The 26,164-nt window shown below is 41.2% G+C and overlaps 2 protein-coding genes across 3 annotated transcripts in view; one reads left to right on the top strand and one right to left on the bottom strand.

Annotated features, from left to right (window-relative positions):
- The first annotated feature begins 245 nt into the window (after nt 1-245).
- LOC116043776 (serine/threonine-protein kinase pim-2-like) lies at nt 246-5,784 on the top strand. The gene is made up of 8 exons (XM_031290693.1): nt 246-398; nt 528-650; nt 1,781-1,875; nt 2,022-2,069; nt 2,183-2,404; nt 3,444-3,621; nt 3,793-3,966; nt 5,582-5,784. The coding sequence occupies exons 1-8, from the start codon at nt 314-316 to the stop codon at nt 5,767-5,769; spliced, it is 1,113 nt and encodes a 370-aa protein (XP_031146553.1). The 5' UTR covers nt 246-313; the 3' UTR covers nt 5,770-5,784.
- Nucleotides 5,785-7,123: 1,339 nt separating this feature from the next.
- znf507 (zinc finger protein 507) overlaps nt 7,124-26,164 on the bottom strand; it is a 32,658-nt gene continuing 13,617 nt past the window's right edge. The window contains exons 5-7 of one of the 2 annotated variants that reach the window (XM_031290688.2): nt 23,548-23,652; nt 20,714-20,848; nt 7,124-7,256 (exon numbers count right to left, since the gene is read on the bottom strand). In XM_031290688.2, the coding sequence (XP_031146548.2) occupies nt 7,238-7,256; nt 20,714-20,848; nt 23,548-23,652 (259 nt within the window). In that variant the 3' untranslated portion in view covers nt 7,124-7,237. Of the gene's footprint in view, nt 7,257-15,108; nt 17,423-20,713; nt 20,849-23,547; nt 23,653-26,164 lie in introns of those variants that run through there. The other variant, XM_031290687.2, reaches the window with a different exon arrangement.

Below are 26,164 nucleotides of genomic sequence, written 5' to 3'. Positions count from 1 at the left end.
TTTCTGTGTAGGATTCATAACATATTAGAAGGACCTTTGTTGTGTTTGGCAAATTTCTATTAACGTTATATTAATATAATTTTGGTTTTTATTAAGAATTGTAATGTTCTGCATTGTGTGACACTCGGTGGAACACTGGGTCACAACAGCATTCTGTGCCACTGTTGTGATGTCACTTGATGGAACACTGGGTTACAACAGCATTCTGTGCCACTGTTGTGATGTCACTTGATGGAACACTGGGTTACACCTCAGTGAAAGTCAGACAAACCCTGAGAAATACATCAGATGCACAAGTGTTACTTGGTAATGCATGTTCTGTCATTTGTTCATCATGGCCCATACATCTATGCAGACGTCTAAGATTCTTCACTCTCTGGCCTCCAGAAAAGATCAAGGTGAGTGTCCTGGCAAAAAGGTAGGATGGGCACTAGCTCTCACCAATGTAGTGCCAGTGAGTTTTTAAATACAATTACGGATTAAACTCTGCTGAATACTGAAACAAATAGTTTTCCCTCTAAATGTAGATAATGACTCCAACAGTTCCTCAAAGTTTGTGAGCTGTGACCTCTGCCTGGGCTGCAGCATATGTTCATCCTCAGATGAGGATGATATATATGGCATTCCCTTCTCAGTAAAAACCAGCAGAGGTAAGCCAATAGAATGAAAGAAAGTTAGGTTGGACCTGATTCATGGTTAAAGGAAAAGTATGACAATTTGAGGAATACGCTTATTCGCTTTGTTGCCAAGATTTAGACCATTGTCATGTGTGTCATGTGTACAACTAGGGCTGCACGATATGAGGAAAATATGCGATAAAGTTGTTGAATATCACGGTAAAATGATATTACTTGCGATACATTAACAGATATTAAAGTGAACCCAGATCTGCTGCTTTCAATATTCTGCTAAAATATAACAAATTGAATGTTGGGAAATCATTCTCGACATTCTCTTATTGAACAAAACAATTTTGCTCAGTTTAAAAATGTGGCAATTACGAACCAACACATTTTTGTAACTAGCGACCAAAATACAAACATTTGAATAACTCTACCAAAGTAAATGCTGTCACTGCAAAACTCTTTGCCATGCCATTCTGAGGCTCTGGACCAAATTTGGCCATAAGGGGGGTGCTACATATATTAATATATGACTAATATCTCATGAAGGGCTCATGCGATTTTTACAAAATTTGGAGGGTGATGCCACACCTACAATGTTGTTCTGATTGATCAGAATGGGCATGGTCTATTACACCCCCCCCCCAAAATTGCATTAAAGCTTTCACATTGGATGTATAAAATAAATGTGAATGGGAAATTTGCATCTTTAATTAACTACATACCTTGCAGCTCACATGTTGCAATATTTCCTGACATTTGCCTTGCCGCCATCTCGTTTTGGGTTTGACTTTCACGGTCTCAGCGGGTCATGGGGAGGGACTTGTGCAGAAGGCTTGGACCCTGTCATAACTGCTTGCAGTTACACCTTGGTTTTTGTATGTTATAATTAGTACGCTTTAGAGTGATGGTAGGTGGATATTTTTTAACCTTTGGACAGAGCCATGTTTGCCCCCGTTTCCAGTTGTACTAAGTAAAGCTAATGGCTGCTGCCCATAGCTTCATATTTAGCATACAGACAAGTGGTATTTATCTTCTCATCTAAATCGGAACAAGAAAGAAGATAAGCGCATTTCCAACAATAGGTGTTCCTCAAAATTATAGTAGTACAAAAACACATCTCATACAGTATGTCGTCTCTCTGTGATTATGTGCAGCTGAATTTGAAGCCAACTACATTGAGATTTACAAGATTGCTAGAGGTGGTTTTGGAGCCGTATATGCAGGCTACCGAATGAAAGACGTTGCATCAGTAAGTCTTACATTCTCTCTCTCTCTCTCTCCCTCTCTCTCTCTCTCTCTCTCTCTCTCTCTCTCACACACACACACACACACCATTCATATCTCACTGCATTTTTAGAAACTGCCAAATGAAAAACTTGTGTTTCTACCTTTCAGGTTGCTATCAAACATATTCCAAAAGAAAAGGTCCACTACAGTGAAGTGGTAAGTTAATAAATCTGGTCTTCTTACATCAACTGTTGAAATAAACATGGCCATGTCTTCCTCATTTACCGTGGTATATTTTTGTTCTTATGTATTTTCTGTATTTCCTTTAGGTTAAGAATGGAAAGGTGTATAAGGTCATTGCTGAAGTCGCCCTCATGATGAAAGCAGCAGGTGGAGCTGAATCACTTGGGAGATCTGCAGCCATCTCCCTACTTGACTGTTATGATCTGGAGGAGGAGCTTCTCCTGATTACGGAAAGACCAGTCCTCTCCATGGATCTCCACAGGTATCACAAGGCCAAAAGAGGCTTCCTGCCGGAAGATGAGGCCAAGGTAATGAAGCTAGGCGAAGTATGCGTGTTCGTTGTCAAGCGTAATTTCCCCGCTCCCCATCCATTGTCTATGTGAGCAGCCTTGCAATGCATTCTGGTAGCGTTGTGGAGACTTTGGAGAAACGGATCGTCGAGGTGCCTGCTCCTCATTTGTATAAGTTTAATTCAGGCTACTTTATGCAAACGAGGAGCGTCCCGCTCAACTGGCCGGCTCTCGAAAGCTCACGAAAATCTTTTAAACTGACCATTGTCGATCTGAAACGAAGACAGATTCAGCAACTGCATAGCCTGTTTCTCGCATAAAATAGTTTCAGAAACACATTTCGTTGAACTATTTCGTAAATAAGAGAAAGTTTTCCAAACAAGCCGCCATTATGGTCCGTTTTAAAATCCGGGAGCAGACAGCCCCATGTGAAGTGTTTGTCCAATCAGGTGCAGCCATCGGTGTTGTAGGAGGGTTTAGCCTGTGTCTTTTGCTCGTCAATGGTCAGTCAAGAGAACCTGATAACTGCTAGTGGCAAGCCCACTAGCAATGCTGGGAAGCGGGGCGATCCCTTTTGTGAAAAAAACGCCTATATGGACACGTTTATGGTACACAATGGCTGCACCTGATTGGACGAACACTTCACGTGGGGTTGTCTTACATTAACTGGAAATAGGTCTCCAATTAATGTGTCATATCTTGTTTGTTTAGTGCATATAAGAAATGAGGTGTAAAAAGTTTTGGTTTTAAGGGTGGATGTGTACAGGACTATTTCTTAGCCGGGTGCAAGCCAAGCTAACTGGCTGTTGGCGGTAGTTTCATATTTAGGATACAAACATGGTGGTAGTATAAATGGTCTCACCTAGTAACTATCAGCAAGAAAGCAAAGAAGCGGATATCCTTTAGCGTACTGTCCAGTTAGCAACCAATAGCACTAGTAGTCACCACCTTTTTAGCAGGGACGCATGAGGGAATTTCTCTGCATACTCTTGTCTGACTGAAGAAGTCCAACACCACTCCATTCACTCACCTGTTTCACTCTGTCCCTCTATCACAGACCATCCTAAGGCAGATGGTGGATGCAGCCATTGAGATGCACACAAATGGAGTCTTCCACAGGGACATCAAGTTAAAAAACACCCTCATTGAAACTGGATCACATGTCCCACGTGCTCGTGTGATTGATTTTGGCTGTGGTTGCCTCGTGATAAAGGGATATTACTATCACTACTCTGGTATGATATCCGTCTTCCGCTCCTGCTCTTCACTTAGTTGACAATCTTTGAAACAATTGTTGTTGTTCAATCAAGGTTTCTCCCTCTCTTCTCTCTATGTCTTTCTTGCTCCATTTCTGAATATCTCTGACGGTCTCTCTCCTTCTTTGTGTCCAACGTTGTGTATTTTAGGTACCTTATCAAAAGCCCCTCCAGAATGGTTCATGTTCAAAAGATACGAAGCCAGTCCCACAACAGTGTGGCAGCAGGGAGCACTGTTGTACAACCTGCTGGATCATGATTATTCCTTTAAAACAAGTCGTTACCTTGAAAGAGGGATCAAAATCAACTTGAATCTGTCCATAGGTAAGACACACACAGTACAGTTTGAAAGGGTCAATTAATTGAAATGACAAAAGTTGATATTTTATACTACAATACACTGCAATATTTTTGTACTTTTAGTGCTACCCAGCCTAGCCATGCAGATACAGTAGTTTGGTTTCAGCTGTGGAGGTTTATAATTTAGATGTTTGTGACATTGATTTCTGTAGCCACCCCAAAAAATGAATCTATATTTTAATTTTAAATAAAGGAAACACTGTCCTGGTCAGGGTTTCCATATTGTGTTCTAGGTCTTGAATAATTTTAAACAGGTCTTACTTTTCTTAAAGGTCCAGTGTGTAACGTGTTTCGTTGTTCATTATCAAAATCTGTGTTGCCCGTTCACAAACTTGTCCTTTTTCATGAATATTTACATACACCATCAATTCCAAGTATTCTTTTTGGCTTGGAATTTTACATTTGCATTAGCATGACCTGGGGTAGACGCTCCATATTCATGCGCCATCTTGAAATACGTTAGCCGGTAAGGGACATACAGGACATACTGCTCCGCCTTTCACGTTTCCGCTGTCACATGATAAACTCACAGGTGCTGCTAATGCTGCTAATGGGTATCGTAGCTTCCCGGCCCCGGCAAGTCTGAAGAAGGAAACATGGAGGACCACACGTATTCAAAATCCAAATTTCAGGAACAGGAGTCTTCTTCTTCGCCCAGAAAAAGAAAAATTATATTAAAAAGAGCAAGAGAACGGCTTTTTGAAGCGTGAAAGCTACTGTAGCTGTAATACGTACTTTGAACTGCGTGGTGCGAGAGAGTTGATTGCGATATATGATCTCAACGCTAGATGGGAGAAATTCCTACACATTGGACCTTTAAGTCCATGCAATGCTACCTCTAATGCGGTTTGTTTTTTATTCTGTGGTGTTGAAGATCTTTCTTTAGCTAGTCCAAATATAATTTCGCTGTATTACAACTTCAACTGAACATGCAACTTATGTTGCAGCCAATCAGCTTTCGTGTTATTGGTGCAAGTATCTTTCGGAACGTACCACAGACATTAAATGGATACTATTCTATAGCTATGGGGAAGTGCAAGTTTTGCAATACTTGGCTTGAAAAAACTGAATTCAGGGCTTAGTTGATGTTGTGTTTCATTCATAATGGGTCTTAAAAAGGTCTTAAATTCGACTTGGTGAAACCTGCAGAAACTGCCTAGTTCTCATTCAAACTCCTTTCTTCTGATAGTCCCAATGTAAACTGTTCTCAGTTAAATCTTTGGATTACATATTGTACCAGGGATGCTGTTTCTGAAAAGAGATGTTGCTAGATATGTTTTAAATGTCATTTCAAAATGCAATGATCACTGTGAAATTACAATCAGCCCCATTGCATTGTGTTGGAGGCAGAAATCTCACAAAAAAAGGCAGGACACTTTAATGACTTCAAGTTTGCCAAGTTGGTGTTTAATTGAATTCATGTATTTTGTGTTACTTTTACCACACATTTCAAAAAATAAGTCAACAGTTACAAATCCCTGAAAATGATATTTTTCCAATGGATCACTGTGCTGCCACTTCAACCTCTGATCTCCGTCTCTCTCTCTCTCTCTCTCTCTCTCTCTCTCTTGCTTTCCAGACTGCCTAGAATTCTTGCAGATGTGTCTGGTCAGAAACCCTGACAGGCGTCCCAGCTTAGAGCAGCTACAGCTCCATCCCTGGCTGAGATATAATCCATGCCACACCACCTGCTCATTTGCCAAATGTGGCCTAGGTATTATCCAGGAAGAAGAACTGGAGGGAACTCAAACAAGTCCAAATCAATAAAATGGTTTGATGAATATATGGCAGTCTACCCATTGATTATGATATCATATTTGACATTTACTGTTGTTGTAATGGCCACTGTTCATAATGTCATAACATTATACCCACTGCTTTAAATATTGTGAGTCATATTTCTATATTTATTATAGTTAGTCTCGCATTGCCAGACCTTCCTCCACAACGCTACGGAGGAGGGTCTGGCTAGTCCACACAGCATTCACGGGATGGGAGAAAAACATGCTCTGGTTTATTGGCACTTCTTTAAACCAATCACAATCGTCTTGGGCGGCGCTAAGCACCGGATGGAGCCCCGGTGCCTCTGCAAAATAGCCTCGGGAAGGAACTTGTTTTGGTGGAACATGTTTACGTTCAAAGGTTGTTTTAGTCGTCCAACAGAAAACTCAGATTGGACAGATAGTCTAGTCTAGCTGTCTGGATTTACCCTGCAGAGAGCTACAATCAAGGAAGTGGAACGTTGTGGATATAGACTAGGTATGTCTCTCTCCCTCCCAACTGGTCGGTCGAGGCAGACGGCCACCAATCTAGAGCCACGTTCGTCTAGACATACTCTACCTGTAAAGTGTCCTGAGATTCTTACTTCTGTTATGATTTGACACTGAATGAAACTTTATTAAATATGCACAGAGAAGCAGTCGTTGGCAATACAAATCTAAAGTCTCAGGCTGCCTTCAGCAATGCTAATACAACTAAATATGTATCAAAAAACAAAATGAGAATCTTTTTTTTTTTTGGTTTTGTCAAGTTCCCATGGAAACTGCCAACATTGTTTGTTAATTATGCTGTAAATTTGCCTATTCCCTTTTCACATCCATATAAGCGCAACCCTTAACACTACACACACAAAAAAACAGACACCCGAGCACCCTTAAGACAGAAAACAGGTCAAGTGGGAGAATGCTCAGGGCATTCAACTGGAAAAGGCTAACATGAAAGACCTGGAGATTATCAAAGAGATTTAAGAAAATAAATTGGCTCGACTCTTGTCGGAAAGAAGGATTGTTAGAAAAGAAAACAGATTGTTTAACGGCCATACTCTCTGACTCTGGCCCCTTTAGTTTGTGGATCATTACCTTGTGGGCACACTTGCACACAGTCCAAATGTGTCCTTTTATCCTCCCTCCCCCCTCCTTTCATTTCTCTAAGTCTTGTCATCCCAAGCAAGGGAGTGAGACTGCAGGAAAATGGCCCATTAAATATAACCCTCGTCTCTCCCAGTGTGCCCAATTGGCCTCTCTTTAACCAGCACGGGATCAAAAATCCTCTTCCTTTCTCACTCACTGTAACACAAAACAAGGTTCACAGAACAAGGGAATCTTGGAATTAACCATTAAACTTAAAAAGCACAACCTTGTCCCTTGAACTGATTCTACAATATCTCAAACTACTTACCCAAACTTCTCTTTTTTTTTGCCTTGATCGCCACTTTCATGCTGGGCCCTTAAAAGGTTTAGGTAGAAAACTTGATCCTGTAAAGAAATTGAATAGACTGGGAGGATTTTTTTCCCCTGCAAGTGCAGTCAGGGTTTCGTGTAAAAGCCAAAGGGATTACAGAAACAGACATTTTTTTCTCCCAAAATGAGAGAATGTGTATGTGGATGTGTATGTTTGTGCATGTGTATGACTAATTGGAGGTACTAGTCTACTTGTCACTGCACTGCCGGACCTTAAATTATTGTATTTCATAGTAAATTATACAAATACAAATATGAATATAAAGATTTGTGTTTGAATACAGTCAGATTTCTTACTAGTTCTCAAGAGGCTTATTATTAAGCTATGCTGACATTCCTTGCCTGGGTTTACTTCATATTATTTTCTTTTTTGTGTTTTTTTATTCATTTCTGTTGTGCCCTTTCTGGTCAGCTTCCGTTTGATCTTATGTTACACCACGTATCACATTGGGGCCAACAGACTGGACTCAACAGCAAGATTTAAAACACAGGGCAGATGGAATAGAAAGTTTTTACTTGCAAACAGGCTTCGGTACCCAGGACTCCAGTCCAAAACAGGCAAAGGTAACCAAAAACTCTAGGTAAATGCTAAGTCAAAATAAAGGGAAGCAGCAAGCCACGAGGAGCAAAAGGCTGGAGCGCGAACTCTGTACAGCTAAGATGAACTGGCAATAGACAATGGGAGCACAAAGACTAAATGCCCAAGGGGGGGATGGGCACTGTTCGAATTACGGGGTGTATTGGGGGGGTCTGACCCCCCCTAGATGAGACTTGGACCCTCCCAAAAGGGATAAAAATAATAGTTTGGGGGGTACTGAAAAAAATTTAATAAAATATAATGTTAGCCTATCCAAAATTGTATGTATTTAAATCAGCAGTATTACCATCACATACCAACAATTCAGGACATAATCTAATGAAATACGATTTTCAAACCCTCACTCCCAGCCCAGTCGCATGTCAGTTCGTGAAATGGTTACGTTATTGAATCTATTGATTTGTGAACAGGACACGATTATGTCGTTGTGTGGTGATTACAAATTTTAATTTAATGTATTTAAATGGGAAGCCTGTTTCGTAATCACAGCACGACAACGGTAGGGAGTGGTATGAAAAGCAGAAAATCTGCGTAGGGAGGTTGGTCGGGGTGGTGGATGGCTCAAACAATACAGGACTTTCACCCCGGAGACCGGGGATCACGTCCGGCGTGTTGCAGTTCCTTTCCACGTTATTCTCTTCCTAACCACAACCGTCCCGTTGTTGTCGGCGTGTCCTGCGTGTGACGGTACCTTTCCCCGTTCTTCTTTTCCTAACCTCAACCGTCCCGTTGTTGTGGCGTTTCATGTCCCCGTTGTTGCGTGCCACAGAGACCGTGGATCATGTCCCTGCCCCCGGGGATCGCTTCCCCGTGTTGCGGCCCTGTTGTTGTCGCCGGCGTGTGGCGTTTATTTTCCCTGTTGTGGCATTTAATTTCCCCATTGTGGCATACCCCAGAGCAGCCCAGTGTCATGGCAGTTCGTGAAATGGTAACGTTCGAAAATCTTGACCTGTACACGAAATAAACGAGAAAATCGTGACCTGTACACGAATCAATAAATCAAAATAACGTGACCATTTACGAACTTGCGTGAGACCGGGTTGTCACTCCCCATTGGACTGTACCATTTCTCTGGTACGTTCAGACTGTGTTCTTTGCTGTGGTTCTTTGATATCACTTCACTAGCTGTCAAAACGTACGTACCGGGTCAGCGAAATTAAGAATAAGTGGCTGAATCAACTTTAATCTCTGCCTATGGTTTTGACTGCAATGTATGTCATCATGCGTTGTGCTTTGTGGTAAATGTTAAAAGCAGCTAGTCATCTAAACAGGTTTTCAGAACTGTCTTAATTTGGTTGTTCATAGTATTTCTCTCATCTATAATGAAGTCATAGTCTAGCTAGCTAGCTAAACGTTCACGCAGCTCCTGAGCTGTGTTTGAACTGCTGCAGAAGCTAGCTAGTCTATCTGTATTTAGGCACGAGATACTGTAGGTCTTCACTCCCGTCCCGAACAAATTACAGTGGCACAGATTAGTGGTTCTCTTGTTCTCTTAATACATCCATGGTGTAAGCCTATATAAAATAGAGAGTGACATCATCAGTTGAAATAGTTGTACCCCCCGAAGCTCACTGTAATGAGGGACAGGTGAAACTAATCAAGGCAGGGTAGGTAATCACACAGGTGGAAAACCCACGAGGCAGGAAGTGAAGTATCTAAAATGAGAGACAAAGGTAAATACCAAAATAAAACAGGAAATAATAACTGAAACTGGAAGCAAGGAAAACAACATTATTCAGGAGACCGAAATGTAACATATGAGTGTACTTATTCCTTTTTGAGCACGGCTACTTACGTATTTGCTTTGTCCCTCGTCTTGTATTACGGTACTTGCCATTACCCCATGTTTGGTCTGGTTTTCTCTGAGGCACAATAATAATGAATACGTCTTAAACTACATTCCAATCAGACTTTTTTTCCCCTTTCTTGTTAGAGCTTTAAATTTGTTTTGTTTCTGGAGAAAATGTGCCCTGGTTAATTGGCATTTCTAAACCAATCACAACCGTCTTGTGCGGTGCGGACGGAGCAACGGTGCCTCTGCAAAATAGCCTCGGGAAGGAACTTGTTTTGGTGGAACGTGTACGTTCAAAAGTAGTTTTAGTCGTGCAACAGAAAACTCAGATTGGACAGATAGTCTAGCTATCTGTCTGGATTTACCCTGCAGAGATCTGAGGAGCAGTTAACCATAGTCCTCAGAAATCCACCGGAGCTTAGAACGCCAACACAAAGAAAGAGGAAGGGGACGGACATCCGGCCGAAATGAGTGAAATCCGGCGGAATTTCCGGCGGCAACCGAGCAATCCCGGAAGTGGAACTTCGTGGATACAGACTACTATCCTTACGATACTGTACCTCAACCATGCACATAACAATCTGACTGTCCAGCTCTTGCCTGTTTATGACTATACGTCTGTGTTTGCATATTTGATCTGTGTCTCGTCTATGTCTGTATCCTCACGTGTTTTCTGCACTAAGAGAACTGGAATCAAATTTCTTTCTTTTCGTCCTCGTTTTGTCTTCCCACCGACCATGTAATTGCTGTCCTGCTCTCTTTCGCCTGTCGGTGTTACACTTTCTTAGCCAACTTCATTCCAACTAGTTTCACACTTCTTTTTGAAATTCATGGTCAATAAACCTCATTTATATAAAGTATACCTCATTTTTTAATTTAAACAAAAATACAGAGACTATTATTTTTGACTTATAGTTGAGATCATTGGAATGTATGTCGATGGATAATCACAGACTGGCATATGTCAAAGTTTAGTCAGGATAGTCTTTTGAAACCATTTAAAAATATATATTGTCAGTTGAATAAAACACCTAAAATTGGTATTCAAATAAGTAGTGATCGTTCATTTAACTTGCAAAGAGCGTTGTATGGTACGATCCATGTTTATTTTTGGGCAATTTGGTTGAAAGAAACTCATATTTCTAATATAGAAACTCTGAAAACGGCTCAAACTTGACCCGAGGACAACATGAAGGTTTAAATGTGTCAAAATACCAATAATGTTTCTGATTTGTATTATAACGATGTGTGGGAAACAATGTGTCTGTTGAATTAAACATAAATATATATGACATGGAGATGTTCCTTTAATGTACAGTGAAATATTGTGACTGCAGCTTTTAAACTTTCAGAGGCATTCTATCATCTCACAAACGTGACCAGAGACAAAAAACACTCATTTATTTCTCAGTCTTTATTACCAAAAATACAATAGCAAAGTAGTGACATAATACTGCCTATGATGTTCTAAAAAATAAATAAACATGAAGCAAGAGTCACACTGCTGTCTCAAACAATTCCACGTTGAACCTTATTACAAAATTGGATATGAGCAAAAAAATCTGCTGGTCAGGACAGACGTGTTCTATATCTTCTCCACCTCCTTTGGTTTAAATGTGCTGTGTTTACCTTAAATCCTTAAGTTCCCTCAAATAGACTGGGAGTAAATAAGAAACGGAACCAAAAGTCAATCTAAAACTTCATTTTCAAGTCTCAAGATCATTCAAAAATAAATGTTATCTTTTAGAAAAGTCAGTTTTAAGGTTCTGCAGTATTCATCTATGACATATACACACTTGCAGTAGGAAAGTGTTTGAGCTAATTACTAGGTCAAATAGCTTGTAATTTCAAAACTGCGTTTCACATACTTGGTTCATTATTGTTTCTGTGTCCCCAAAACTGCTGAATATAATGAAAACGTGGATTTGCCTTTATGGAAAACATACAAAGATGTGATAATACCCAGCATTGTCACAATAGTCAACTTGAATACCACTGGCTGACTATTTTGTGCCCAAATCAAAATATGGATCAATTGCTCGAACATTTTGACGTGCCACTGAAGTTTTGGCAGAGAGGTCAACATTCTAGTTTCGACACAAATGATACCTTGAAACAAAAAGGCGCAATAAACTAAGACAATATACAATTCTTCGCTTTCAAACAAGCGTATATGGCACCAAATGATAGTTCTGTAGTTGTGGTGTAAATGAAAAACGACTGAGGGAAATGTAACTGTAGGGAACGCTCTGAAAGTGATAAAAAGCAATTGCTTTTCATACTCACAGCGTCTGCTGCCTTGACATGAGTTTGCAATTTGTGACACCAAATGGAAAATATCCCTGCATGCAAAATCCCACTTGACCTACATATTTGGATGTAGCCAAAGGGGAATGACCCAAGATGCATTTGCCAGCTGTTAGCTCAACTTTACATTGATTCCAACACAATTTGAAATATCTGGAATGAATTTCTTTTCTTTGAAATATTATCATTAGCTATTTTGTAATCACAACTCAGTATAACAGGCCATGGGCCATGGCTTCTTGTTACATTTGTCGATATGGATACCCGTTCCGAATTCGATACCGGTTCCTTGACAATACTTTTTTCAAAACCAATTCCAATAAAATGAAATCCATTTTAACAACAAGAAGTTACAACATTACGGAACAATTTTTAAGCTCCTTTACACCTTTGTGTGTGTGATGCCACTGCAGTCAAGCCTCTCAAAACAACACACACGTGAGCCCGTCTCTGTGCGTAACGTGGAGTTATTCCTGCGTGTCTCTACGACGTGTAACGTTAGACAGCCAATCAGCAGCATTATAAGATCTTGGTAGAAACATGCTGTATGCTTATTGACTCACTGACGCTGATGAGATTTACTTAGGTATTGAAATTTGGTATTGAATGACGAGACATTTTCGAAACTCGACAATAAGGAGCCTGAAAATTCGAAGTTGGGTACCCAGTGCTATTGTTGTACTGCACATGGCTGCAGCTCCTCTTTTCCAACACGGTCTCACGGCAGTTCGTGAAATTGTCACGTTATTTTTAATCTATTGATTCGTGTACAACAACACGTTTATCTCGTTTTTTTCGTGGTGGCCAGCACGAAATGGTAACCATCTATACGGAGGTTGGGTTTAGGAAAAGATTAACGGGGAAAGCAAACGTCACACCCCGGGACACGTTCCGCGGTCTCTGGGGGACACGCGACAACAACAACGGGACGGCGGAGTTTGGGTTTAGGAAAAAAAAAATGGGGAAAGGACGCGTCACACGCCGGGAGACGGCTGCGGGAGATGCGCGACAATAATGGGACAACGGTGCAACAACGGAGAAACAAAACACAACACGCGGGACGCGATCCCCGGTGTGAAAGTCCTGTGTTTGACCCATCCACCACCCCAACCAACCTCCTTACGCGGATTTTTGGCATTTCATACTACTCGCTACCGTAGTCGTGCTGTGATCACGAAATATGCTTCCCATTGAAATACATTACTTTACATTTTCATGCTGGCCACCACGAAAAAAACGAGAAAAACATCCCCGTGAACACGAATCAATAGATTAAATAACGTGACCATTTCATGAACTGCTGTGAGACTGGGTTGTCTTTTCACCCTGTGTGTTGAGCTCTCTGTACAGAGTGAAGCATCTCACTTCTGTTCCATCTTCGTTGGGAGTCGCACATGTGCAGTAGCTAGGTAAGGACTACTAGCCAGTCAGAAGCAGAGTATGAGGACGTTCCACGCTAGCAGCTAGGTGAGCATTATAACGTGTGTTCCAAAGTGACCATGTTTGTCTCTGAAGTAAAGGCTGGACTACAATAGAGCTGTTTGGAGCAGTTTGTGAACAGTGTTTTCTGTTGGAGATGGTAAGTCCCTTTGGGGTGGACTTTGGGCTTTTTCACTTTGTAAACCGATAACATGCACAAAAAAGATAAACACAATAAAGGAAAGGTAAAAAGCCAAAAAGCATAATATGAGCACTTTAATTTTCACTGCTCATTTACATGCATGCCAGGTTAATCAGACGGGAGGAGCACTGAAGTCCCACTTTTAGTTTTAATTTAGACATGTCACCATCTTCCTTATTTCTGCCACGTAGAATTGTAAATCAAAAGCCAGACAATAATTACCTGCTATGATAATGAGAATCCCAGGCCACTTAACAGATCTTTGAGATAGAGATTTCATTTTATTTTATCTGCTACGCCACACAGATGTGCAGACACAATTTGAATCGGTTATGTCAGGCGGAGAAGGTGGGCATGAATTGATGGATATTCCATTCTATCTTAATTTCCTCAGCCGCTGTCTATGTAAACGACATACTGATGACTGCATGATACATTAGATCATTAGAGAGATGAGTGTTAAGAATAAGACTTATCTTAAATATATTTTCAATGTTTTGATGCAATGTTGATGGGTATTTTCAGGCCAGATTGTTACAGGAACGTTCTCCTGTAAGGCTTTAAAGTTACAGCAATGATGTCCCGACAAGTCTCGCATTGCCAGACCTTCCTTCACAGCGCTGTGGAGGAGGGTCTGGCTAGTCCACACAGCATTCCGGGATGGGAGAAAAACGTGCTCTGGTTTATTGGCATTTCTTTAAACCAATCACAATCATCTTGGACGGCGCTAAGCACCACACTTCCACGGTAGCATAATGAGGGTCCCTACATGTAAACTGAAGCATTGAGAACTTTGTAAGCGTACAGACAGTTTATTACAAAGATAGTTTAGAAAGACAGTACCGTTCACGTATACAGGCAGGCGCCATCTTGGGAAAACAAAAATAAACTGGTCACATTCGATTAGCATGAAAACATATCCCAGAGAACGGTCGACTCGGTACACGTGTTATTATCCCCTAGGTTCATTTTGCGACGTATTTGTCCTTTAAGGTTGAAATGTTCAGCCATTTGCTGCCGTTCATTCTGTATGAAAAACAACTTCCGCACAGCGAGACAATCCATCACAGTGAACACGAAGCCGCCACTGATCCTGGTTTCCGTTTCATCGTCATTACTCTACACTGTGCTAAGTTGAGTGTTTCCATATGAGAGCTGCAAAGCTTATGTTACACTCCCGCTTCCAGTCAATCACATGAGAACACATGGGAGGACCGCGCCAATAAACTTAAAAAAATAAAAATAAAAATAAAAATAATATCGCCTTCCAAATTTTATTTCACATCCACGTCTTCTTATTTCAGGCATGTTTGTAAGCTGGGACAGCAGTCATTTCAAGTTGCGTTTGACACTAGAAAGTTTGTATTTTAAAAACACTGACAAAAAAAGAGCAACGGTTATTATAAAAATGTTATATTATTATATACAACATACATTTCATGGGCTAAAAAACAAAAAAACAGACTATACCTTCAATGACAACGGTTAAAGTGAGCCTAGCACCACAATCACAAGTGAAAACAGGTGGGACTGAAATCTTCCTGCGGTCAAACATCTAGGCACCATTTCATTAAAATAACAGCCCTGGCTAGAACCTCCCTTTTGATCATTCCTTTTGTCAACATAAACCTAATCCGAAAACCCTCTGTCGCCAGATCACCACAGACACATTTCTACTTCCACTCTTCCTTTGAGAACTAGAACATTTCCTTATCCAACGAGTAAAAATTACAGTCAGTCATAGAAAAATAAAAAAAATTGAAAATAGCAATTAACATATGCCTCTTTAAATTGGCATAATAGAAACATGCATACAAATAAAACGGATAAATATGAAATCATATTCAAGCTGTGATACATGCACATGTACCTCCTTAACTAGGCGAGAGCCTCCACTGTGTCCGATCACATACATTAAATATTACAGTAGCATTAAAAGAGCTGCCTTCTAGTCATATATGAAGTAGACTGGAAAATATGTGAATTTTTTTTTTTCTTTCCATTTCTGGTGAGGGATTGTATGGTTTTGTGAGGTATGAACTTTGTCCCTGTATACTGAAAAATAAACTTGGCTTAGAGCTCGGGCTTGTCCCTTGAAATCAATCGACATTTTTTCGTGTCGCTTTAATGTCAAGATATTTGACACAAACTGCTTATAACAGTTTCAGTTTTTTTTTTAGTTTTTTTTTTTTAACATTCCTTTAAAAAAAGAAAAAGGATATGCCACTCAGAAAATAATTTCATCATTTTTCAACACCTGTTCAAGGTGTCTGCGTTGGACAGCAGTAATCGCAGCACAACCGACCTAACCAGAGGACGTTCGGAGAAATGACAATTAACTACTATAGTACACTAGACCGGGATTGGGCATCGAGAACCGGTTCCAACTTGGAATCCTTTCAAAAATCATGATTCCAATGGAATCGTTTGGAAAATTTGGTTTTGAATCCGATCATCGGTTCCAAATTTAACATGCGCAAGTTTGGTTTTCCGTAACGACCAGCGGCTTGTTGTGTTGCAGCCATGGAGCACAGGAAGCGGGCGCTCTAAAGTGTGGTAAAACTGTAAATCTGATTAAAAAAAAAATCAAAAACGATGCCCAACCCTACACGAGACGGGACATGTTTTACACCTTGATATCCTGCGCAACCACCATGAGGTATCGAAACATAATGAAATGCTTTTGTGGTCGGCAGACCTTTGTAAGAGTGCAGGGTCAGTGTTATAAGTCCCTCGCCTTCCGGTGGACCCTCAATGGACCTTAATTCGGAAAAGAAATATGTACGGTGGTGAACGGGGAGAGACTAATTATTCTTTTGATCCGGTTTGAATTGAGCCATGAATTACACTTATGATGTTCGTCAGTTTAAAAGATAATTGTCCAAGTCAAGAAAGTTTCTTGAAAGGTTAAAGTTTGTCGTAAAACTGTTGAAGTACAAGACTCTGAAAATACGTAATTAGAAAGATTACACACTTCAAATTCGCGTGGGTGAAGCTAAAGTTTGTCTCCTACGGGGATGTAACGTTACGCAACAGATCTCGCTCGTTCTTTCGCTTGCCAGCTGATAAAAAGATCGAACGAAAGCCAAGCATCAAGCAAGGAGACGAATTCTGCGCGAGATGAGCTATGTAGTTTACTAAGCGGTTTCACACAAAACTGAGTGGTACTACAACAAACAGACTTTCTTCACTTGCAAAATTATCTTTTAAATTAAAGAAGGTCTGAAGTGTAATCCATGGCTCTATCCAAACGGGATCAGAAAATAATGAGTCCCTCCCCATTCACTACCGTACATGTTTTTTTTATGAATTAAGGTCCCATGGTGGTCCACTGGAACAGGAGGGACTTTGCCTCTCTATAGAAAGAGAGGGGTGGGGGGTGGGGCAGGTCTCACTCTGCTGTTTGGAGGCCTGGCTGTGCTTCTGCCTGCTGCTCCTTGTTGAGGATGATGCTGATGATGTCTCCCTCATGCTCCTTCATGTGCTCCATCAGCCGCTCTTTGCTGGTGGACTCAAAGCCACAGATACAGCAGCAGAACAAGAGCACGCAGTATTCCATTCCAGGGCCCGGGACAGGGGCCTGGCCGCTGCGTGGCTGGCTCTGGGACTGAGGCTGGAGCCGTGCAGGGTCCTTCCCCTGCGGGCTTGCCGATTCCCAAGGCCACTGTGAAGGGTCTGTGGTGGGTGTGTGCAGGCCTGCTGAGCTGTCCATAGCCAGGCCAGCTACCGCTGCTGCTGTCGTCGTTGATGTGGGTGTTGGCAGTGGATCCACTGGGCCCTTTGCTTTGTCCTTTGAGGGCTGGCCCGCCACAGGGGGGCGCTCCGCCACCGACTCCAGCACCGCCGACAACTTCTGAGGAGCTCTGAGAGGAAGAAAGGATGGAATCGGCAACAAGAATACAACAACAGAGGGAGCAAGATTAAACGACTGAGTTGGAAATCTCACTCTAAGGGCATTGTTGGCCCATTAAGGAACATTCTAATTGTGTACAATTTTTTGTTGGTATTTTTTTTTTTTACATTTGTTGGATGTATAAAGTTACTTGCTGCCCATAGTCTATTATCCCAATGATGCAGCTGGCAGTTATTGGTAACTGGAGTACAGTGAGGAATGAACATGTTAATGTTTACAACCTTTGCAATTAGCTGAATGTGATATTTTCTTCAGAAACCCACAGACTGAAGTACCATAGCTAGCTTCATCATTAGTATCAAATTATCTTAAAAAGGCAGCTGGCAGTTATTGGTAATTCAGTGTTTCCCACAGATTAGAAAGCAATTTGTGGTGTGTGTGTGTGTGTGTGTGTGTGTGTGTGTGTGTGTGTGTGTGTGTGGTGTGGGGTGAGTGGTAGTATCGTAGTATCAAAAACTGAGGTGATGCTGTCCTCCTCTCCTACTCTTTCTTCAATGCCTAACGAATCTATCTCTTTCTCTCCCAGGGTGTCTTTCTGCGTGAGCAGCACTGGTTGAAGCCTGAAAATATTGTAAACAAATTAACAACATAATAATACTCATCTGGATTGAAGCAGTAAACATTCAGTGTAAGAGTCAAAAAATGACATAACATTATTTATAATAAGTTTATTTGATTCACAGCTGCTACATATAGTGTTTTGACCTCGACAACCCAACTGCATTTTACCGCAAACTTGCGACTAGTTAACTTTCTAAAGCAGGCGCAATCGCTTGTTTGCTAAGAGTCGGGTTGGGACTCCAACATTAACACGCTGACAACATTGTATTCAGAATATAAAATATTTTTATAGCACTTTTTAATGTGTGATTGTGTAAAGGTGTTCACGAGATACCAACCTTTCGTGAACTTGTGAATTTCACCAGCCGTCTTCTCCATAGACAGTGTTTTCATGGAGACAGATGCTGAGTGCACGGGGTGGTGATTGAGGGGCTGTGTGTGTGTGTGTGTGTGTGTGTGTGTGTGTGTGTGTGTGAGAGAGACGCGTGAGTGACAGAGAGACGGAGGAGAGCAGGGAAAGGAAATGCAGCTGAACGAATGCTGCGTGTTTTAAATAGCGGTAAACAAAAAAAAATTATAACGAAAAGCAATGTGCGGCGGCCGGTGTTGATTTTGCGGCGCACCGCCACAATATAGTCTATGTGTGGGAAACACTGGTAATTGGTAGGGATTCCAAATTAAGGTTTGTCAAGCATACGTTTTAGTTTTCTGAGCCCGGTAGATGGCGCTCTCTGTTCAACAAAGGGTTGAAAGCACACTGAATTGCCATTCCTTGAGCCTTTTTCTTTAAACCTAGAGCGCCATCTAGTTGGGTCAACAAATACAACTGATGGTTCATGAAGCTGCATTTGGGCGTCGCTAGTAATTGGAGTACAGTGAGGAATGAACACGTTGAAGTAGGGCTGGGCGATATGGAGAAAATCAAATATCACGATATTTTTGATCAAATACCTCGATATCGATACCGCAACGATATTGTAGTGTTGACTATTGGTGCTTTCACAAAATATTTACACAATGAGATTTTTGATAAATAATCATCAGTAATGTGGATATAATGACTAAATGGGTAAAGGCAAATAATAGAACAGTTACAACAGTCTGGTAAGTTCAGAAAATGACATCACTTTACTGTAATGCAGCCTTTAAAACCAGGAAAAGACACCACTTATGCCATATTACGATATCCAAAATTTAAGACGATATCTAGTCTCATATCACGATATCAATATAATATCGATATATTGCCCAGCTCTACGTTGAAGTTCAACCTTTGTAATTAGCTTAATGTCATATGTTCTTCAGAAAACCACAAACTGGAGTATGACAGCCAGCTTTATCTCTATCAAATAAGCTTAGGAAAAACATCTGCAATCTCAATGCATCAAGGTCCTTAGTGCCAGCATCAAAGGAATCCAGCCCTTCGTGTTAATTGAAAGGGCACACAGATAAAGTGCAATATTTATATACATGTACGACTGTACACAATAAGATTGCATATTGCTGCTTAGGCTGTATTCAAGCTCTGAGGATAGTGTATTGAGTGCACGGTAGTGGAACCATCTGTAGAATGTACTTATTACTAGGTGTTTTAAAGGACCTACAGTGTACTGCCAGTGGATATACTGTAGATATTTGCAAATACAGAAATAGTACAAGCATTTTCAGAGAAAAAAGGGGTGAATCTCGCACAAATTGCAACAGGAAATCCGTCAAATATTTATTACTCATAAATGTCTCCTCTATAACATATAAAAAGTCCTAGGAGTAGTGGAAAGTATTGAAACATACTGAAATCAGCGATGCCACCATTTCCCATTACTACTACAGGTGAATAGAGAAAATATTTTAACCAACAGTTATCACCATAAATCTTCCCCAGTTGATGATTTACATTAAGACAATATTTTTTTGTATTACAAGTTTCTGAAATGTTTTATTATGTCAAATGAGGCATTGTCTTATTAAATATGTGCTAATTTGCACACGTAATGGTGTTTCAGTACTTTTCAACTTGGAACCTATTTTCCAATGCATTGGTGTTTAGGTAGTCTCACATTGCCAGACCTTCCTCCACAGGGCTGTGGAGGAGGGTCTGGTGAGTCCACACAGCATTCCTGGATGGGAGAAAAACGTGCTCTGGTTTATTGGCATTTCTTTAAACCAATCACAATCGTCTTGGGCGGCGCTAAGCGTCGGACGGAGCAACTGCGCCTCTGCAAAAATAGCCTCGGGAAGGAACTTGTTTTGGTGGAACATGTGGACGTTTAAAAGTTGATTGGACAGATAGTCTAACTAGCTGTCTGGATTTACCCTGCAGAGATCTGAGGAGCAGTTAACCATAGTCCTCAGAAATCCACCAGAGTTTAGAACGCCAACACAAAGATAGAGGACGGTAACGGACATCCGGCCGATAAGAAGGACATCTGGCAGAATTTCCGCCGGCAACGAAGCAAACCCGGAAGTGGAACGTCGTGGATATAGACTAATGTTTAAGTGACAATGTGTGAACAAAATGTGAACAAAAATCCTTGAAAATCTTTTGAAATCTGTGGTGGACTAGATCAGTTGAAAGACTTTCTGTTGCAATTCGTGTGGCGTCATGTTGCATAATGCCTATACTGCAACCTGAAAGAAACTCAAAGTACAGATACCACTGTATGCGAGTTGATGCGTTTACCGGCTGCTCTGGGAGATGGCCTCGTTAATGGCTTTGTTAACTTGCTCGTAGTTGTAGTTCTGGTCTCCGGCGTGCTTCCACATGTGGGATTTGAGTGACGGGGGATGACTGCACACATAGCCACACAGAGAGCACCTGAAAGAGAGAGGGGGGGGGGGGAAAAATAAAAGGAACAAATGAGAGAAGATGAGCAACAGAGTGGGAGCGGATCAAGTCGAAGTTGATTTAATATGCGTACTGACGTTTGAATAATCCTTCTCTCTACTTTCTATCAAGAGGAATCATCCTGACTCAAGGCTCCACAGGGGATACGGAGCTTGAGAGACGGAGACAAAGAGTGGGGCGAGGAAATGGGATTTACAGTACACTTGCAAAGTCATTTCACAAAATGAAAGGAATTATGGATTGGGTCTTTATGAACTATTCAAACCCTTGAAGTAGAAAATATCATTTAGGATAAAGAGCTCAAGCCCGCCGACTGAGAAGATTCTGAGATAACAGATTCATCATATAACAACCCATGTTATGAAAAGGTGAAAGAAAAAAATCCAGTTCTCCACCAGCCGATGCTGATGTGCCTAAAATGCTTAAAATATTGCGCTAGGCCGGTATGTGACGCTGCTACAACGTAGGGATGCACCGAATGCAGATTTTTGGGGTTCGGCCGAATAGCGAATCCACTGGTTGAGATTCTGTCGAATCAGAAACCGAATACCGAATCCTACTCCCATCCTCAGTCCATGGTCTGGTTAACACAGGTTTTTAGCTGTGACTGTCCTTCCTTTGCCGTACCTGAAGTTTTTGCAATTTGGCTGCTGTCTGTAGATTCCTTCATGCACAACTCGTATTCTTTCAGATGTTTCATACCAAATGTTGTAACAGCGGTGATGTTGTGTATAGTTTAGGGTCCTCACCACCACGAGGCAAATCGGCATTGCAAATTGAACATGTAGCTGGACTATGTAAACACCTTCCCGTAATCAACGGTGCCGTCATTACGTCGACTAGCGTAGTGCAAGCGTAGGGTTCGGTTTGGTGGAAAAAAAATTCTAAGGTTCGGCAGAAACCAAACCCCGTCAAAAAGCCCAATATTCGGTCGAATCCAAAGCTGTGTGTGATTCGGTGCATCCCTACTACAATGTTCTGCAAATGTCCAGTTAAGGTCCCAAAAGCACTACAGACGCCTGCAAGCTATTTTAGCGATAACTACCAAAAACAGCCCAAACTCAGTTGGAGCACGAGTTTCCTCACATCCCGTCATCACACATTTTTTTTGGCACCCCAATGTTTAACCCAAGTCGGCGTCATGGTAACAACGCATCCTTTTTTCCTTGGTTTGGACCAAATGACTCTAAGTCAGGATTTGCCGTTTCAATTTCCCATTCAAACCATTCCTTTTTTTTTTTTTTTTTTTTTTTAAATCTGTCTCTCTCAAGTCCCCAATCCTTCATGAAAGTGCCGTATAGAGCTGCAAAGATGAATCGATTAGTTGTCAACTCTTAAATCAATCGCCAACTATTTTGATAATCGATTAATCGGTTTGACTCATTTTTTAACGTTAAAAAAAGGTCTCGGCTTTTTATATGTGAATATGTTCTAGTTTCTTCTCTCCTCTGTGACAGTAAACTGAATATCTCTGAGTTGTAGAGAAAATGAGACATTTGAGGACGGTATCCTGGGCTTTGGAAAACACTGATCCACATTTTTCACCATTTTCTGACATTTTATCGACCAAACAACTAATCGAGAAAATAAACAGATTAATCGGCAATGAAAATAATCGTCAGTTGCAGCTCTAGTGCAGGTCTGAATAAATTGAGTGCCCCTAACAGAAAAAGAACACCACTGTCTGTAACATTTCCAACCTGGAAGGTACCAATGATGGTAAAATACAGAACAAGCATTCAGTGAAGTGGAAATCAGCAATCTTTGCCTCACTCAGGGTTAGGTATACTTAAAGGAGGACAGAGTATTCACTGCCATTGACTTTCTCCACCCAGCGACCACTTGCAATCAGACGCCCATTTCTCAACTTCCCAGGCTGTTGGCACTATGAGAGTGCATACACAGACTCTGATAAGCCCGGCTTCTTTTGGTCAGGTACAGCTCTTCTCTCTCACCTCGGAAGGCCAGTAGTCCTTCTCATCATTCCTCTCTGCGGTTGGATTTGTGTTTGAGGTTTTGTCCGAGGCTGGGTATCGCCACCGATTTCCCGAAGCGATTTCCGATTCAATGTGGATTTGGGATATTTCAGTTGCAAAAGCAATTTTGCTTGGATATGAAAGAGATTCTACAAGAGGAGGCCAGATTTTAAAAAAAAAAATTGTATTACCTGCTTCATGTAGTTCTACTCGAACATAGGGTCAGTTTCAGCAAATATGACAGAAAGTTAGTTTTATAAGTCTTAGCTACTGCACCTTTAATGTCCTTTTTATTTCACATGAACACACGAAGTGCAGCTCTACAGACTCTACAGTCGGTGAGTATCGAGTGACATTCCATTCAGATATCTGGAGGTGACAGAGGGACCCGTTTTAAAATCGCCACGCCAGATTTTCCCTCGCCAAAATGTAGCCTAACTTTGGCGCGACATTTAACCCCCTTCCCGACAAGCTAGCATGACATTGGTACCGATGGATTCCCCAGGTCTTCTAGTGGACTCTATAAAATATATAATATATAAAAGAGACTTCAGATACAGTATTAGGGGACCACTAAGGTCTATATAAAAGAGAGTGGACTGGATTTTATGAATCGACACTTATCATTCAAATGAAAATCTATTTAAATCGGAAAAATCTGTTTTGTTTTGAAAACCCAGCTCTATTTCTCACCTGTACTGCTCCAGTAGCTGCACGGCCTGGTGCTCCTGAGGGTGCCTCCTCATGTGGCTCTTTAAACTGTTCATGTTGGTGGTGGCAAAATCACAGCTACAGCACCTGGCAGAGGGGAGAAAGGAGAGATGAGAACATGGAGATAGAGTCTAGGTTACCGCGGCCCTTTGAGGTCATCGTTTTGCTTCTTTACACGTTTAGCCTGAAGGGATTTTACAGCAAAAGAGAGATGAAACTGTCAACAAATCACAATATCGTCTACTCTGTTGCACTTTGGATGTTGCGGTTGAAAGACTAAACTGGCTTTTTAGTTGCTTAGAGGACAACACTGTACAAGGGTCTGCAGACGGAGGCTGCACTTGACTCACGGCCCCTTGCACTGCATTAAAATACAGTCAGCCAAAACAAAGAGTTCCACTTGATCATGTGAGTATAACTTAGAATATTAGAAAGATATGGATTTGACCAACCAAGAATAATTCATGAAAAAAACATTCACACCATGTTTTCAACAGAGTGCCACTGTTTGGATTCATTTTCCATAGACTGAATGGGGTAATGCATTGCTTTGCAAAAATCTTAATAAGTTTTATTATTATTACCATCATTTTAATATTACCAATTTTATTTGTATGCATGTTGTGAACTAGCCTGGCTCCGCCCTCCTACGTACTTCTGCTCAATTTTCATTTCCCTTCAGTACTACGTCTGGGTTTGCGGTATAGTCTTGGGTTTTCTCCGACCAAATCTTTGGCGGTCCATCAGCGAACAGAGGGAGTGGCTGAGAACGATGACGTTGAGGTTGTGCCTAGTTTGAGTTGTAGTTCCGTAATGGCGGCGGAGAAAGATGCGAGCGAAGCCATTTGGTCCGTTGTGGCAACGCTGCCGAATATCCAGAAGTTAAAACCAGAGCAAGAACGATTTTTGCTGAGTTGTGTTGGTGGCCATGATGTTGTGGCCCTCCTCCCCACGGGGTTCGGGAACAGTTTGATTTTCCAGCTCGCTCCGTTAGTGGTGAAGGAGTTAGCTAAGGCGAATGCTAGTGATGCTAAGCCGACGTCACGACCAAACGTTAGCGATTGGTTAAGGCAGATCAAGAGTGGCTCTGGGCAGATCCAATAGTTTTAAACTTCAACAGAGTACCCGCCTTCTTTGAAGTTAACTTGTCAATGGAGAGTGGCCAGACTCTCTGTACAAATGAAATGGACCAGAGTCTGGTAGGACCAGGCTAGTTGTGAACATCTTCCCCTGAATGTTTTGGTTTATGTTACATATTCCTGCTTCTATCATAACTGTTACTACAACAGTTCTTTAATAGGTAGGGTTGGGCCATAGATATAAAACAATTATTTTTATTATTATTATTATTATTATAAGTTACTATTGTTTTATAGCTATATGTTAGGCACCGTTTCGATTTGAACAATTCTGATTCCAATTCCGATCCTTCTTTTCGATTCCGGTTCCTACTGATTCTCGATTCCGATTCTTTGAGGGGTGGAGTTGAAACGGGCCACATGCTTGTTTCACAGAGTAACATTTTATTTTTATTCAAATGTGGTTTACAGTTTTACCGAGCGTTTTCAAAGTAAAATAAAGCCACATTTTAGAGCGTCGCTTAGTGTGCTCCGTGGCTGCAACACAAGGAGCGCCTGGAAGTAAGTTGGTTGCTACGGAAACCCAAACTTGCGCATGTTAAATTTCAGAGACTTATTGTTCTTTTACTCCACTACATTCATCTGACATCTTTAGTTACTAGTTATTTTACAAATTAAGATGATTGCACACAAAGACATGTAGTTTATAAAACACAAGGTTTTCTTATTAATTAAACTATCCAACAATATATGGGCCTATAAGTCCAGCTGAAATGATTAGGCCATCAAACGCTTAGTTGATTGACACAACCATAGATATAAAACAACAGAACAGTTTGGATCGTTTCCAGTTTCTAAATTGGGAGGATTTTTCTGCATTGAGTACTTCTACTTTTAATACTTTAAGTACATTTTCCTGATGATACTTTATCTATTTTTTGTGGAATTAGTACTTTTACTTAAAAGGTCCCATGGCATGAAAATTTCCCTTTATGAGGTTTTTTAACATTAATATGAGTTCCCCCAGCCTGCCTTTGGTCCCCCATTGGCTAGAAATGGTGATAGGTGTAAACTGAGCCCTGGGTATCCTGCTCTGCCTTTGAGAAAATGAAAGCTCAGATGGGCCGATCTGGAATCTTCCCTTTATGACATCATAAGGGGAAAGGTTACCTCCCCTTTCTCTGCTTTGCCCACCCAGAGAATTTGGCCCACCCATGAGAAAGAGAGAGACATCATGGCTTGAAAACAAGCGAAGCATGGCAGTTGGTCAAGGCCACACCCCCACCCTCCACCTTGCCCCCCCCCCCCCCCATCCTCTCCTCCTCAATAGCATTTAAACCGACAGACACAGAAATGGCACATCCTAAGGAAAGCTCATTGTGGGACTGGCTCTAGTGGCTGTAATTCTGCACCAAGGCTGAATTTCTGGAAAGAGACTTCAGATACAGTATTAGGGGACCACTAAGGTCTATATAAAAGAGACTTCAGATACAGTATTAGGGGACCACTAAGGCCTATAT

Source organism: Sander lucioperca, chromosome 3, assembly GCF_008315115.2.
Source record: "Sander lucioperca isolate FBNREF2018 chromosome 3, SLUC_FBN_1.2, whole genome shotgun sequence".
Taxonomy (NCBI): domain Eukaryota; kingdom Metazoa; phylum Chordata; class Actinopteri; order Perciformes; family Percidae; genus Sander; species Sander lucioperca.
This window is presented reverse-complemented; position numbering and strand designations above follow the sequence as displayed.

Excerpts from the sequence above, each read along its gene's own strand:
- LOC116043776 (XM_031290693.1), top strand. The coding sequence starts at position 314 with ATGTTCTGTCATTTGTTCATCATGGCCCATACATCTATGCAGACGTCT. Across the intron at positions 2,070-2,182 it reads AGGTCCACTACAGTGAAGTG|GTTAAGAATGGAAAGGTGTA; the intron begins GTAAGTTAATAA and ends TATTTCCTTTAG. Across the intron at positions 3,967-5,581 it reads CAACTTGAATCTGTCCATAG|ACTGCCTAGAATTCTTGCAG; the intron begins GTAAGACACACA and ends CTTGCTTTCCAG.